We start from the raw sequence: 15,576 nt of genomic DNA, 5'->3' as shown, positions 1-15,576 counted from the left end.
TCGGGGGTGGCGGCAGCAGCGCTCTGGATCTGTCGCCCTCGGGTCCCCCGGGCTGCGGGACAGAGAGACTCGGAAGAGGAGCGCGAGCGCCTTTCCGCCGCTCCTGCAGCCACTCGGGGCGCGCACGGATCCACTGGGCGCTGGGGCCGCGAGTCAAGGCCGGGACTCGAGCAGCTCTCCCCGGAAGTAGCAACCGAGACGCGAGCCTCCGCGCGGCAGGACGGAGACCGAAACGCACGGGGCACGGACAGCTTGGCCCCGGGGAACCCTCGACCAGTGGCCTCGAGCCCGACACCCCAGCTGCGCCGCGCTCCCGGCCACAAGTTTGCCTCGCGCCGGCCAAGTTGCGAGTGTGAAGCTTTCCCCGGGCTTCGGGAAGAGTGTGTCTGTTCCTCGCGCGGGCTGGCTCGGGTATGGCCGGGACCCACCTGTGGGGGTGGCTGCTGCTCGGCGGCTGCCTCCTCGCCAGAGCCCAGGTAAGAGCCCCTGTCCCGCGGCACCTGCTTCCCGGAGCCTCCGGCCGCTTCTCAGCGTTAGGGCGGCCGAGACCAAGGCGCGCGCGGGCGCTGACGCTTACACATCCACGCACTAACACACTCAGAGACAGACAGACAGACACACACACACAAGTGCACCCGGCAAGGTTTGACAGGCATTTAGTGGAGCTGCAAAGATATGCTTTAGGTGAATGATGTCCTGGGGTGGGCACTATTCCGACCAGCATCTTGGCATCTGCAAAGTAAGAGGATATTTATGAACAACGGCGTTCTGGATCAGGAGGGTGACGTTGAGAGGTGAAGAACTTTTCTTACTCTTAGACTCCTTGATCCCCGTTTAATTAATTCAAATTATTTTTTGTCTGCTGGTAATTTACCGTCACTTCTGAGAACTTAGATTTCTAGGATTGTTTGTGACCACTGTCTGAAAGGATAATTGACTCTTCCTGTTACAGAATCACGTATCATTAAAGCGAGGAGACTAGATAGAAAAATATATATAACTTGTTAAAGCTGAGTTGTTATGTTTAGAATAAATGGTAGTTGTCATTTTCGTACTGCTATTATCGTTTAGAGGTTTTCTGGGTGATCTTTCACAATGGAGCCTTTCTAATGTGCAAGCCACAATTCATTCTCACATTTTTTTGAGTCAAATAAAATGTAGGGTTTACACTCAGCTTTTTAGATGAGCTAGAAAGAGATGCTTGTAGTGTAATGCAATTTAAGAGCCCTGTGACTTTAAATGGAAATCAACGTTATTTCTCTTTTCTGTTCGGAAGGGGGCGCACTTTGACCGTCAAATAAAGCCCCAAATTAGGTTTTTTTTTTTTTTTTTCTTTTTTTTAAAAAATTCTTTCCCCATGAGAAAATTAAGGCATTAATTTATGTACTGGTACTGTCTAAACTTAATACTATGTTCTTGGCTTTCAAATGGCCAGTTTAAATTTGTTATTCTAAACGTGCAGTTTTTGTTTGTTTGTTTTTTAACCACATAGCTATATACGTTAATAGAAATAGGTGCTCTCCTAAATACTGGGCTTTACCTAATATGACCAGGGTATTTCAAGTGAACTTAATATTTTAAAAAAATCAAACGATGTGTGTTATACATTGACTAATAAGATGGTCAGTGAATGCTCAAAAGTAGAGTATGCTCCAACCTGAAAAGTTTCACCAAGGTAACAGAAGGAATATGAATGAATGGAAAAACTCTAAGAATTTGGTGACAGTTATAGAGCTCGGGTGATCTCTAATGTATTTCCTGCATTTCTCTCTCATAAGATATTTGGATAATATGCTTGAAAACACCACTTCCTTGTATAAGGGACAAGTGACCTCTAGCCATTTATTTTATTCAGCGTTCCAGATTGCTTTTTCTAAGGAAATAGAGAGACATTGTTTAGTACAACGAAGAAGAAAATCACTGTACGATTATGGGAAGAATATTTAGCTTTCAAAAAAACAATCAGGACATTGAACACTTTTTCTATAATTTTAAACCAAGGTTTCTCAACATTTTGGGCCATATAATTCTTTGTTATGGGGGCTGACTTGTACATTGTAGGACATTTAGCAGCATTCCTGTCCTCTCCACTAGAAACCCGTAGCAGCTCCCAACCCCTGCCTGGCTGTGGTAACCAAAAACGTCTCCAGATACTGCCAGACGTCCCTTGGGAGGCCAGATCGCCTCTGGTTAAGGCCCATTGCTTAAAACCCATTTCCATTTATGTTTATAGATTAAGAATTATGTGAAATGAGTTTGTGATAATACGTTACATTTTTGGCACTTTAAACAAAACTTGAAGGTTACATTAAAGTGATTTACGTTGACACACTGACACCTTCTTTGATCTTCAGTTTCTTCATTCCCAGCAAAGACATATATTAAAAATTTTAATATATTGATAGAACAACAAAGGAAACTCATCCAAGCAGAATGAGCTTGTGTAGAATAAATGTTTACTATCTGGCAAACATTGGATTACATTACACAATAGGCAACGTAGGCTAGTACTTGCAGTTGTTTTAAGTATCCCTGTGGTTTTTGGTTGATGAAGATGCTGCCTTTGCCTCAGTGCACAGTTCAAAAGCCATGAGTTCATGCATCAGGCATCATTGAAGAGCCCAGCAATGCAGTTCCTAGAGTCAGAGTTTCACACGGTAATGAGGACAACTGTGTGACTATGTGTAGTATTTTCTTTATTGGAGGGTAAAACCTGAGAAAGGTAACGGGGTGAGGAAGCAGGATTGGACAAGGAGAGCCTCAGACTGGGCTGCAAACCTGACAAAGTCTTGGCCAACCCCATGGAGAGCTCTGGGGCAAAGGTTGCCCGTCATAGGCATCCCACATGGTGAAGAAATGGCCAGGTCCTGGTTCTTCCGCTGTGCTCAGTCATCGGCTAGGGTTTTTTGTATGATTGTTGACTGGGATCCAGAGCTGAGACAGATGCTTGAAAGCACTGCAGCTGGAGGCTGTCAGCCAACTGCACTCCTTCCAGACAGATAGCTGGTTCTTTCTAGAAGGACTGTCTCAGTGTTGCACCTCCATGGCTTTTCCCTCCCTTACAAAATTATCAAGGAACAACACCACTGGTTTTGCTGGGCTTGAGAATGGGCTGATGCCACGTGATGCAGGCACCTTCTCCAGGCTCCAGGGCTGCAGATCAGTGTGGCTCTCAGACAGTGTGTGAGAGGAAGTGAGTACAAATCCATCACCACAACTGGAAAAAATTCCCAGGAGCTCGTGACATACTGAGTGGAAGTACATCAGTTCCATAGAGGACCAGGTGTGAGCAGATGCCAATGCAGGGCAGGTTTCGTTTTCTAGTTATTACTCATTTTTGCCTGAGTGGAATCCCAGCACCACCGTGGACATTCTGGTACAGGGGAAGGAGCATTGGCCTGAGGACCCGGAAAGCTGCATTCAGATCCCTCCTCTGATAACATGCAACCTCCTCGGGCATGAAACTTGATCTCTCCATTCTTCCTTGGTGCAGTTAGGAGGATGGGCTTTACTGACCTTCCAGTGTGACGATTCAGGGTCTCCTGGAAAGTCAGAAATCTCTTACTGGGTGGGAAGAAAATGATGACCACATACCACATACTGTGTAAGCACTTTATTATTATTTCCTTTAATTCTCACAGTAACTTTATGAGCTAGGCACTGTAAATTGTTCACGCTTTATAAATGAGAAAATGGGGCTAAGAGATGTTATGTAGCTTTCTTGGGTCACACAGCTAACAAGTAGAGTAGCCATGAGTCACACAGGGTCTTCTGCTCCTGAACCCACCCCTCAGACTGGTGCCCTCATCGTGGAGATCAGCCGGGCACTGATTAGCTGGTTATGTATACACACATGCTCTTTCTCAGCAATATCCATCCCTGGGTCTATTTCTCCAAGAATTTCTCACACAGGTCCATAATGGTTATTGCATAATTCTGTGGTGTTAGAGAGCTGGGAACAATCTGGGTGTTCAGTGGGGTATCAGGCAGCAATAAAAAGCAATGGATTCAATGTACACAAAGCAGCATGAATGAGATCCTTAAAATAGGCTGAGATAACAGCACAGAAACAATGAGATGTATATTACCATTTACGTACATTCAAATACATGCACATAAAACAGCAATACATATTGTATCAACATATTTAGTTAATATTTTGTATATATATTTCACGTAAATGGTTGTGTATGGGAAGGTAGAGAAGGAGGAGTTGGGTATAGAGATACAAGGGGATAGATAATCATTCAATCAAATAAAGCAACATGCTGTATTGGAAATTGTGGTGATAATAAATGGAATTACCAACAAGCCATTATTGGTAGATTTAAGAATGAAGACATAGGGCTTCCCTGGTGGCACAGTGGTTAAGAATCCACCTGCCAATGCAGGGGATTGGCAGGAACACGGGTTCAAGCCCTGGTCTGGGAAGATCCCACATGCTGCAGAGCAACTAAGCCCGTGTGCCACAACTACTGAGCCTGCGCTCTAGAGCCCACAAGCCACAACTACTGAGCCCACATGCTACAACTACTGAAGCCTGTGCGCCTAGAGTCTGTGCTCCGCAACAAGAGAAGCCACTGCAGTGAGAAGCCTGCGCACCACAAGGAAGAGTAGCCCCCGCTCGCCACAACTAGAGAAAACCCACACACAGAATGAAGACCCAATGCAGCCAAAAATAAATAAATTAAATAAATAAATTTAAAAAAAAAAGAATGAAGACATAACTGGGTCATCGTAGCTTTTCCAAGGTGGTGAGCCAGGGGACTACCCTTAGCAAAATCAAACTGGAACTTGACTGCTCATTATATATTATTATATCGTGCTTATTTCCATAAGCACTATTTTTGTCAAAGATCCAATGGTTGGTTTGTTCTTCTTTCCTGTTGACAACCGGAACTTTTCCCATTTGTCTTCTAGTTATAGAGAAGCCTTGTATCCCTGAGGGGTAGACTTCTTGATGACTGCACTAATTCTGGGTAGTCTCTTCAGCCCCAGGGACCCAGAAGCAGCAAGATGGGAGGAGCCAGATGTGGCTTTTTCTTGGCAGTGTACAGCGAGTAGGTCTCATTTCCTCAGAGCTTCCTCAATTCTTTGTGGATAAAAGTAGAACATTTTCAACTAACTATACATGCCATTTATTCCCCTGTCTTGAGCATTGATTGGTTCTGTCATCTGCTAGAATCCATCTCCTTTCTTCCCCCCTGTTTAGTTTTTGCCTTTTCTGAGTTATTTCTTAAATCTTTAACAGCAGTGTGACTTTAGGCCATCCATTTCACCTCTTTGAGTTTCCATTTCCTCCATTCTAAAATGGGGGCAGGGGCTTCCCTGGTGACACAGTGGTTAAGAAAGAATCCGCCTGCCAATTCAGGGGACACGGGTTTGAGCCCTGGTCTGGGAATATCCTACATGCCGCGGAGCAACAAAGCCCGTGCGCTACAACTAGTGAGCCTGCGCTCTAGAGCCCACGAGCCACAACTACTGAGCCCACGTGCCACAACTACTGAAGCCCGCACACCTACAGCCGGTGCTCCACAACAAGGGAAGCCACTGCTCCGCAACAAGGGAAGCCACCGCAATGAGAAGCCCGTGCACCGCAACAAAGAGTAGCCCCTGCTTGCCACAACTACAGAAAGCCCGCGCGCAGCAGCAAAGACCCACTCAGCCAAAAATAAATAAATAAATAAAATGGGGGCAATAATGACATTTATCTCATAGAATGTGAGAGTATTAAAATTAAAAACATAAACAACAAAAGCCTTAAGGTGTCTGATAATGAAAATGTCACCTCTTTCCTTCTATCAGCCAGTTAGTAAAGAGCTTTTTAATGGAATGATTATGAGGTTGAGATAATTTCTAAACAAGATTGGGGGTAAGTGAAAGCTTTTAAAAGGTGTGTGTGTGTGTGTGTATGTGAAGTTTGAAAGGCTATTCCCTCTGCCTGCAACACTCTTCCTTCTATTCCTTATGCTTTCTTTTTCAGAACCCAGCTCCTTCAGATAGCAATAGGACATTTTATTCATAATGCTGATAGATGTTATAGTTTGCCATTTATTAATATGAGTCCTTGATTAACACCTATCTCCTCCTTTGAAGAAGTCGTTCTGAAGACAGTACAGCTAATCATAAGGCAGTTGCAGCAGTCTTATAATCACTGGTGTGTCCTTGTAGAAGTGGAGATGCAGGGAAGCAGATGGATTCGAGAGGTAGAAGGTACATTCAACTGAAGGAAGAGTGGGTTGGGGCAGGTGTCATCGATGAGTTAGATTTTTAGATAAGCTGAGTTGGTGGAGCCTGTGAGATATTTAGGAGATGGTTGGATATTGGATTATGGAGTTTAAGAGAAGCTCTGGATTTAGCATCATTCCGTTTTAAATAGGGAGTACTTGAAACCACATGAAAGAATGATATTCTCAGTGAGAGTATAGTGGAATTAAAAGGGTTGGCTAACTAGTTTGAAAAAAGACATGCAGATTGGTTTTCTATAAGATTACCCCTGAATTGTAAATTCACAGGGGAAAAGGGGCTAATAAGCAATTTGGAACCCTCTGTGACAATTAGCTTGGTGCCTTTGGGTGGTAGGTTCTCCGTAAATGTTTGATTAAGGTAATTTGTATTTTATTCATCTTCTTTGATCCCACTTGGAACTCAAGTCTCTGATCATTTACTCCAGTTTTAATTGAAAAAATGTCATTCTATTCTAAGGATCAGAGATGACTGCCCTGGGTACAAATGATGCAGTGGAACCTATATCTGGTCACAAAGATGGAGGAAAGAGAGCTGCTGGTAAAGCAACCCTGAGGGAGTTGGGTGTTTCCAGAGATCTCTTGTCTTAATAACTGACAAACTAGCAGGCTAAATGTTGAGCTTGCCAGTTAGTCCACTGGATGATAGAATTTTATCGACTCTCAAAGAAAGTAAATCATAGCTTTCTGGAGGAAGAGGGAACTACACAAAATGGTCAAGATTATGGACTTTCTGATCGGAACTGAATTTGGAATCTGTGTTTCCTATTCTCATGCTATTACTTATCTCAAAAACTCAGTTTCTTCATCCCAAAAAATGGGATAAAAAAAGGAAAAAAATGGGACGACCTAATGCCAGTTATTTTTTTTTGACGTGTATTACATGAAAACCTCAGGAGAAGCATTTAATGTAGTGCCTGCCACAGAGTTTGCTCACTGTACGTGTCAGCCATCACTGTTGTCGTCATCATCATTACCATAATTTCTACCACACTTTAAATTAGTTATTGTTGGTATAGAGAATTTCTATTATTTTTATTTATTGAGTCATACCTATGAAGTTTATTCCTGAACAGTAACTATTTTCTCCAATATCTGTATCTGTTCTTTCTTTCTTTATTTTAGAGATAACTTTTATTTACAATAATAACATTAATAACAAACAGTTACTGAGCACTTCATCTGTGACTGTGTTTTACCATCGTATTATTTATCTCTGATTATAGTCCAATAGTGTAGATTTTATTTTGTTCACTTTGTATAGATCAGGAAAAGAACTGAAGGACAGAACCTGTCTACTACATTGCTCAAGGTCATACAGCCAGTAGATGGTAAAATGGAACTCAAATTCTGGCTGCTTTAGTTAACTTGGTTTATTCCTTGCAGGGAGGATTTATAAAATTGTTTTTGAGAACTAGTATTTCATGAATTTCTAGAAGGTACATCTTTTTTGTTTTGAATACTTTATTTTATTTTTTTGTAATTTTTATTGGGGTATAGTTGATTTACAATGTTGTCTTAGTTTCAGGTGTACAGAAAAATGAGTCTTTTATACATATACATATATCCACTCTTTTTTAGATTCTTTTCCCATATAGGCCATTACAGATTATTGAGTAGAGTTCCCTGTGCTATACAGTAGGTCCTTATTAGTTATCTATTTTATACATAGTAGTGTGTATGTGTCAATCCCAATCTTCCAATTTATCCCTCCCCCCTTTACCCCTTGGTAACCATAAGTTTATTTTCTACATCTGTAACTCTGTTTCTATTTTGTAGATAAGTTTATTTGTAGCCTTTATCTGTTATTTCTTCTTATCTTTTTTCTTATGTTACATTAGCTAGAAATTCCATATAAAGTTGAATGATAACAGTAATTATTGTGGGCATCTTATCTTGCTTATTACTTCAGTGGGATGCTTCTAAAGATATATCATTAAGTATGATAGTTACTGTAGGTTTTTAATAGAAGTAACATCATTGCTAATTTTGTTAAGTTGTTAAATGTAAGGCTAGTATAGAACTTTTGAATGATAACATGTAATTTTTAAGTCACAAATGATATGTTATTTCTTTAAAAAATGTCATATTCGTTGTATTGAGCTCCTGTCACAGATATTGGACTACTTGAGGGCAGGAACTGATTCTTAATCACTTTTCTAGAGTGAATGGTACCAGTAGATGCTCATTAAATATTGGTAAGTGTTTTCATAATCATAGGTAGAAGGGCTATTATATATTGCTTCTTAAATTAGCAACTAAGTCAAATACTTTTGTTATTATGAGATATAGGATAACAAATTCAAATGTCTAGCAAACAAACAAAAATGTTGTTTAATACTATTTGGCCAACTTTTTAGTCCCTTGTCTGCCCTCTCTCAAGAATTTGCCTGGATTCTTTCCCCTGTATGCATCACCAAGTTAATTTCCAGTTTGTTCTCTAGATATCAGCTCATGTGTACCTTATTCAGGAAAGCCTGGCTTACCCAGTAAGGCAAAATGTCCTTACAATAAGCTCTCAGAACACTGTATATCTTACTTTCTCTTGTAGCGTTTTTCAGAGTTGTAACTTAACATTTTCTGTGATCATGGTGTAATTACTCTTTCTCCTTTACTAGACTGTAATTTTCATGAAGGCAAAGGCTGTACTTGTTTTTGCTCCTTTTTATCCCAAATGGCCAGCACAGAGCAAGAAATCATAAACACCACTTGAATAAATGAACATTTAGTCAAGTAAAATAAACATTTCTCTGTAATAAAATGTAGTTCCCAAGTTTTCTTGGTCCTGCAGAGATTATGAATATTTTGGTTGATTGAAATGGCATTAATTATACATTAATAAATTGTGTTCTGATTTTAAATAAAAAAAATACTATTTGGCCAAATATTTATATGAGAAGATTGGAAGAAACTTATGTGTATAATTAAGGTAATTAAGGTAAAACTGCCTCTCTTTTATGAAACCATTTACATCAAATTGCAAACTGGCTGAAATTTCCTAGATGAGAATAGTTTATACTGCTTGTCACTTTCCTTACTTTTATAATCAGGTTAGTTCTGTTTTCCATGATAAAAAGTTTCTCAGTTATTTTTTAAAATACATTTTTTTCTGACAGCAGAGATTGTATTTAACAATGCAATTTTGTGGCCATGAGATATGCCTAAGCTTGAATATTCTTCTGCTTACACTGAAAGAGAATCTGCCTTTAGCAAGCCACTCATGCATGTAATGAGTACCAAGGCGGGACTTCTCCTCTCAACATACATTCTGGCATCTCATTTCCTAGATGAATAAAGTCTGTAAGACACAATATTCAGAAGCTTTTGGTAGTTATCTAAGCAAAATTTAAGCACAATTTCATGTTGATTAATTGAGCTTAGAGATATCTAAAAACTGGAAGAAATCTTGAGTAGATACGTGGGGCTTTCCTGCATCCTCAAGAATGCCTTTTAAAATCATTCCAAAAGACACAGCATATTTCTATTTCCCATCAGATTGGTAATATTTAGTTATAACATTTTGTTTGTGGGTCTATTGCATTTCTTACCACTCATGGTTATAGTGTAGTCTGAGAGCCATATTGTACCTCTTGACCTACCCCCAGGCAAGATCCATGGCTTGAATTTCTTTTATGTCTACCTTTTGCCATAGTATCTTGCCCTTGGGAGGATTCAACGAATACCGTTGAAATAAATACTCTCAACACTCCTCACTGCTAAACCAGCACAATCAGTGTAGAATGAGTAGATGACTGGCCGAAGGCTTTTCTGTGAATTTGAGGAGCTGCCCCCAATTAAAATTCTTTTCCCCTAGGACTTCTCATTTTTAATTCAATAAAATTGCACTGCATTACTAAGTATTATGTTCATTGTGCAGGTTCCGAAAGTGGTTAAGAGATGGCTCTGTTCTCCAAGGAGCTTTCACTCTACAGGAGGAGACAAGATTGCCAGTAATGCAAAAAGGAGCTCTTGGCCTCTGCTCTTGACTTCTGTCTCCCCTCCCTGCAGGATCTGTTCCTTTTCCTTCTTTCTAATATATCTTGTCTGTCTTTGACTTCCACATTTTTGCAGTGTGAATGGTAATACTCAACTAGAGCTGGGAAAACCTCTGCCAAAGGTTTCTCATGTTCAGCTTTTTTTTTTTCTTTTTCTTTTTACTTCACTAAATTTATTTTGGTCGAATATATTTAGAATGTAATAAAAGTATAGGCTTGGTGATAATAGCAGTAGTAATAGTTAACATTTATACAGTGTTCACTATATAAAGGCACTTAATTAGGCATCTCTATGCATTATTTTCTTTAATCCTCACAACAATCTTATGAGGAAGGTAATGAGCATTTTTATTGCCTCTCCAAAAATCCACTCCATTTCTTACCAATTTTTTGGCAAACAAGGACAAGTGGTAGAGTAAGTGAAAAAAAAAATGCAAAACTGAAAATCCCTGCCCTCATGAATTTTCCATTATCCCATTCTCCTGAAGCCTGCTCTACCTATGGAGTCAGATATGTGCACCAAGAAATTTCCTTATGTTATCTAGTTAAGCATATTGTTGGCCCAGTCTTACGCTGAAATTACATAAGATCTGTGCTTTAATTCTGTAGATATGGGAAAACAAAGAATACCTTACCTATTGAACGTCTTCTCATTAAAATTTCAGCCATGTTAGATGACTAAGTTCTAGAGGTTGGCTATTCAACACAAGGCCCATGGTTAACAATACGGTGCACTTTTTTTCCCCCTAGTTTTCTTAGTTTTTTTTTTCTTGGCACTTAGTGCACTTAAAATTTGTTTAGAGGGTAGATCTCATGTTAACTGTTCTTACTACAAAAAACCGAAAACTAACAAAAGGATCAAAAGTACACTTTGGGAGATGTTGGCTACATCTTTTATTTTGATCATGGTGATGGTACTATGAGTGTTTGCACATGTCCAGACTCATCAAATTGCACACATTAAATATGTGCAGCTCTTTGTATATCAATTATACCTCAAAAAAGCTGTCTAAAAAAAAGGTATCCTATCTAATTTAAAAAAAAAAAAAACCAAAACAAAAAAACCCATAACTTTTTATTCATGACAGTTCCAATCGGCAATATTGATACTTTGATGGTCTCTCATGCGCCAGACAATGTGATAGTCACTGGAAATATAAGTATAGTGAAATACATGCTCACGTTTTCAAGCAGAGCATGTTCAGCATTTTTGTAAATGTTTCTAAATTTGAGTTAATGTTTAAACCAGCCTTTGAGTGATGATGGTTCCTTTGGGAAAGGAAATCAACTTGACAAAACACCTTATTGTTGAATTGCAGCCTCTTGTGTCTCTCCCCCTAGTCTCTCCAAGGTTTGTGTCCCAAGTTACCCTGATCTCTCACAATCTTATCAAATATAGCACCCCCCTTTTTGCCCCTAGTGGGTTAAGTTTTGTTGGTTCAAAACCTCAGGAGCTCCCCGGGTAAAATGTGAAACTGGCTCCTGTACACAGAGGGCAAGAAGAGATGGAAGAAAGAGGCAGACCACTCCACATTGGTAGGTGGCAGGTTTAATAAGCAAGGGAACTTAATATGAAGCTTGTCTTGGGCAGCAGCAAGATGAGTAGATCTCCACACTCACCTGCCACCATCTTATAAGTTGATATAGAGGCCTTACCTGGGTTCAGTCACGTGTACCATCCAGATGGTCTCAACAACATGTTATCTCAAGGCTGCGTCCTTGAAAACAGCTCTCACTGTGGGAACAGTGGACAGAGTGTGCATTCCAAGGGCAGGGGAGGGGGTTAGGAGCCTCTGATTGCCTGGGTCCAGCTCTCGGCTCTACCTGTGGTCATGCCCTCTCGATGACCTCCCCCAACAGTTTTACTTTAGCTACAGTAAGACCATAGACTTTCACTTCTTACTCGTTCAGAACCCCTTTATCATTCCCAATCTATTAACTAAACTGCTCAATACAGCCTACCTTTTCCTCCTTTTTTCTCCTATTATTCACTCAGCTATCTAAGAACTGTTACATCTTGGCCTCCTCTTTTTCATTCATAAAACTAGCTGTTGTCTGATGGAAAACTAGCTGTTTCTGATATCATTATATCAGAAATTAGGGAAACCAAAGTTTTATTCACACCTTTTTTGAGAGGCCTTAGAACATTGTTTAATTTACAGGTTCTCATTGTAATTTTTCTTTATTCGCTTAATAAACGTGCACAATTTTTATAGCTAATGAGTGCACAGTGTTTCTACTGTGTGAAACTTTACCTTATAGTTTGTTGACCTATTAATGGTGATTTTACTTCATTGCTTTTGCTCAAAATTATTCTCTTCACTGCTGATGATATAATACCAAACATGTTAATTTTCCAAGCCACTACTCTTTCCCAGGATCCTACAACTGTGCCACATGACAGATGTGTTGCCTGGGGTGGTAACACTAGTTATAAATGGAATATTGGACACTGCAGTTTGGCCTGTAGCCTGATTTTTCTGTAACTCAAATTCTGGTTGCCTACTGCCTGAAGGAAATGATCTTCTTGATGATTTGTTATGTCCCCACAAAGGTCAACACTGTGTGTGTGTGTGTGTGGAGTGGCTTATTTATTTATTATTTTATTTTATTCTTTTTTATATTATATAATGTGATTTGCAAAAAGGTGTACAACTTGATGATTTAATATCTCTATATATCGTGAAATGATTACCACTGTCAAGTAAACCATTCATCACCTCACATAGTTATCTTGTGTGTGTGTGTGATGAGACCACTTAAGATCTACTCTTAGTGGGAATTCCCTGGCGATCCAGTGGTTAGGACTTCTGGGTTCAATCCCTGGTCGGGGAACTAAGGTCCACAAGCTGTGCAGTGTGGCAAAAACAAACAAACAAAAACTACTCTCTTAGCAAAATTCAAGTATACATACAGTATTGTTAACTCTAGTCACCATGCTGTAGGTTAGATCCCCAGAGCTTATTCATCCTATAACTGGAAATTTGTACCCTTTGACCAGCATCTCCCCATTTCCCCCACCCCACAGTCCCTGGTAACCACCATTCTAGTCTCTGGTTCCATGAGTTTGACTTTTTAGCTTCCACATATAAGTGAGATTGTATACTATTTGTCTTTCTGTCAACACAGTTTTGCTAGTGCTAATTATTGTCTGCTTTCCTTTCCACATGAGATGGACTCTGTCATAGTGCAGCACATTATTGAACAGGCTTGAATGACAGAATCAGTCCTGTGTGAGAACATTTCCTTGGGAGACAGGAAACTTGGCTTTTAGTGCACATTTTACTATAACTGAGCTGGGTGACCATAGATAAGTGACTAAACTCTGGGTTTCATTTTTTATTTGTAAAGAGTAGAAGGTTTTGATCTTTAATATATTAGGGATTCAGACTTCTTCAAATTATCAATATAGTTTTAGCTTTTAGAAAGAACTTCATTGAAATTTGTATGTAAACATAATAAGAATCGAAGACAAAAACTGCCTACATTCTCATTTAGTCTTTGTCTATGCACATATTCAATGAATACATACTTTCAGTTATGTTATAAATGAAACTTTATATGTTAATTTTTCACCTGACATATAGTACATATTTTTCCAAAAAATGACTTTTTTTTTTCTGTTTGACACACACTTTTCCTCCTTCTGTCCTCTCACCACCGTTCCACCATCCCCATCGCACTCAGGTAATATGTGTCCTTCCACCTTTTTCTGCATAACTCATTTGATTGTATAAAATATAAACATACATGTAGGGGTGAAATAGCATTTTGTTGATAGTTTCCTTTGCTGTACAGAAGCTTTTTAGTTTGATGTAGTCCTACTTGTTTATTTTTGCTTTTGTTGCCTTTGTTTTTGGTGTCAAATTAAAAAAAACAAAAGAAACAAACAAACACCTGCCAAGACTGATGTAAAGGAACTGACTTTGTATGTTTTCTTCTAGGAATTTTATGGTTTCAGGTCTTGCCTTCAAGACTTTAATCCATTTTGAGTTTATTTTTGTATATGGTGTAAGATAGTGGTCCATTTTCATTCTTTTGCATGTCCAGTTTTCCCAACACCATTTATCGAGGAGACTATCCTTGAAAATTAGTTGACCATATATGTGTGGGTTTATTTCTGGGCTCTCTGTTCTGTTCCATTGATCTTGTGTCTGTTTTTCTGCCAGTACCATACTTTTTTGATTACCATAACTTTGTAATATAGTTTTAGATCAGGAAGTGTGATGCCTCCAACTTTGTACTTCTTTCTTGAGACGGGTTTGGCTATTCAGGGTCTTTTGTGATTCCATACAAATTTTAGAATTTTTTTTTCTATTTCTGTGAAAAATGCCATTGAAATTTTGATAGAGATTGCATTGAATCTGTAGATTATTTGGGTAGTATGGACATTTTAACAATATTAATTCTTCTAATCCATGAACATGAAATATCATTCCATTTATATGTGTTTTTTTCAATGTCTTTCATTAATATCTTATAGTTTTCAGTGTAGAGGTTTTTCACATCCTTTGTTAAATTTATTCCTAAGTATTTTATTATTTTTGATGCAATTGTAAATGAGATTTAAAACATTTTTTCTTTCTGATAATCCATTATTAGTGTATAGAAATGCAACAGATTTTTGTATGTTAATTTTGTATCCTACAACTTTACTGAATTTGTTTATTAATTCTAACAGGTTTTTTGGTGGAGTCATTAGGGTTTGCTATATATAATATGTCATTTGAAAATAGAGACAGTTTTACTTCTTCCTTTCTGATTTGTATGCCTTTTGTTTCTTTTTCTTTCCTAATTGCTCTGACTAGGAATTCCAGTAGTATGTTGAATAAAAGTGGCAAGAGTGGCCATTCTTGACCTTAGAGGAAGAGCTCTCAGCTTTTCACCTTTGTTTTGTTTTGTTTTGGTTTTAGCAAGTAATTAGGTTTATTTTTTTCAGGTTTCTATTGACTTTATTTTAAAAAATTTTTATTTTTTATTGCAGCATAGTTGATTAAAAATGTTGTGTTAGTTTCAGGTGTACAGCAAAATGATTCAGTTATACATAAACATGTATCTGTTCTTTTTCAAATTCTTTTCCCATTTAGGTTATCACAGAATATTGAGCAGCGTTCCCTGTGTTATACAGTAGGTTCTTATTGGTTACCTATTTTAAATATACCAGTTTTTCACCTTTGGGTATAATGTTAGCTGTGGGCTTGTCATATATGGTCTTTATTATGTTGAGGTACGTTCCCTCTGTACCCATTTTGTTTAGAGTTTTTATCATGAATTGATGTTGAATTTTGTCAAATGCTTTTTCTGAATCTATTGAGACGATCACATATGACTTTTGT

General features: G+C 38.8%; 1 protein-coding gene across 1 annotated transcript in view; it reads left to right on the top strand.

Annotated features, from left to right (window-relative positions):
* The first annotated feature begins 302 nt into the window (after positions 1-302).
* PTH2R (parathyroid hormone 2 receptor) overlaps positions 303-15,576 on the top strand; it is a 110,871-nt gene continuing 95,597 nt past the window's right edge. The window contains exon 1 of the mRNA XM_082396368.1: positions 303-476. Coding sequence (XP_082252494.1) covers positions 414-476 — 63 coding nt within the window. The 5' untranslated portion in view covers positions 303-413. The remainder of the gene's footprint in view (positions 477-15,576) is intronic.

Source organism: Balaenoptera borealis (assembly GCF_965194805.1).
Source record: "Balaenoptera borealis genome assembly, chromosome: 6".
NCBI classification, from domain to species: Eukaryota; Metazoa; Chordata; class Mammalia; order Artiodactyla; family Balaenopteridae; genus Balaenoptera; species Balaenoptera borealis.
The sequence above is the reverse complement of the archived record's forward strand: the minus strand, read 5'-3'. Positions and strand labels throughout refer to the sequence as shown.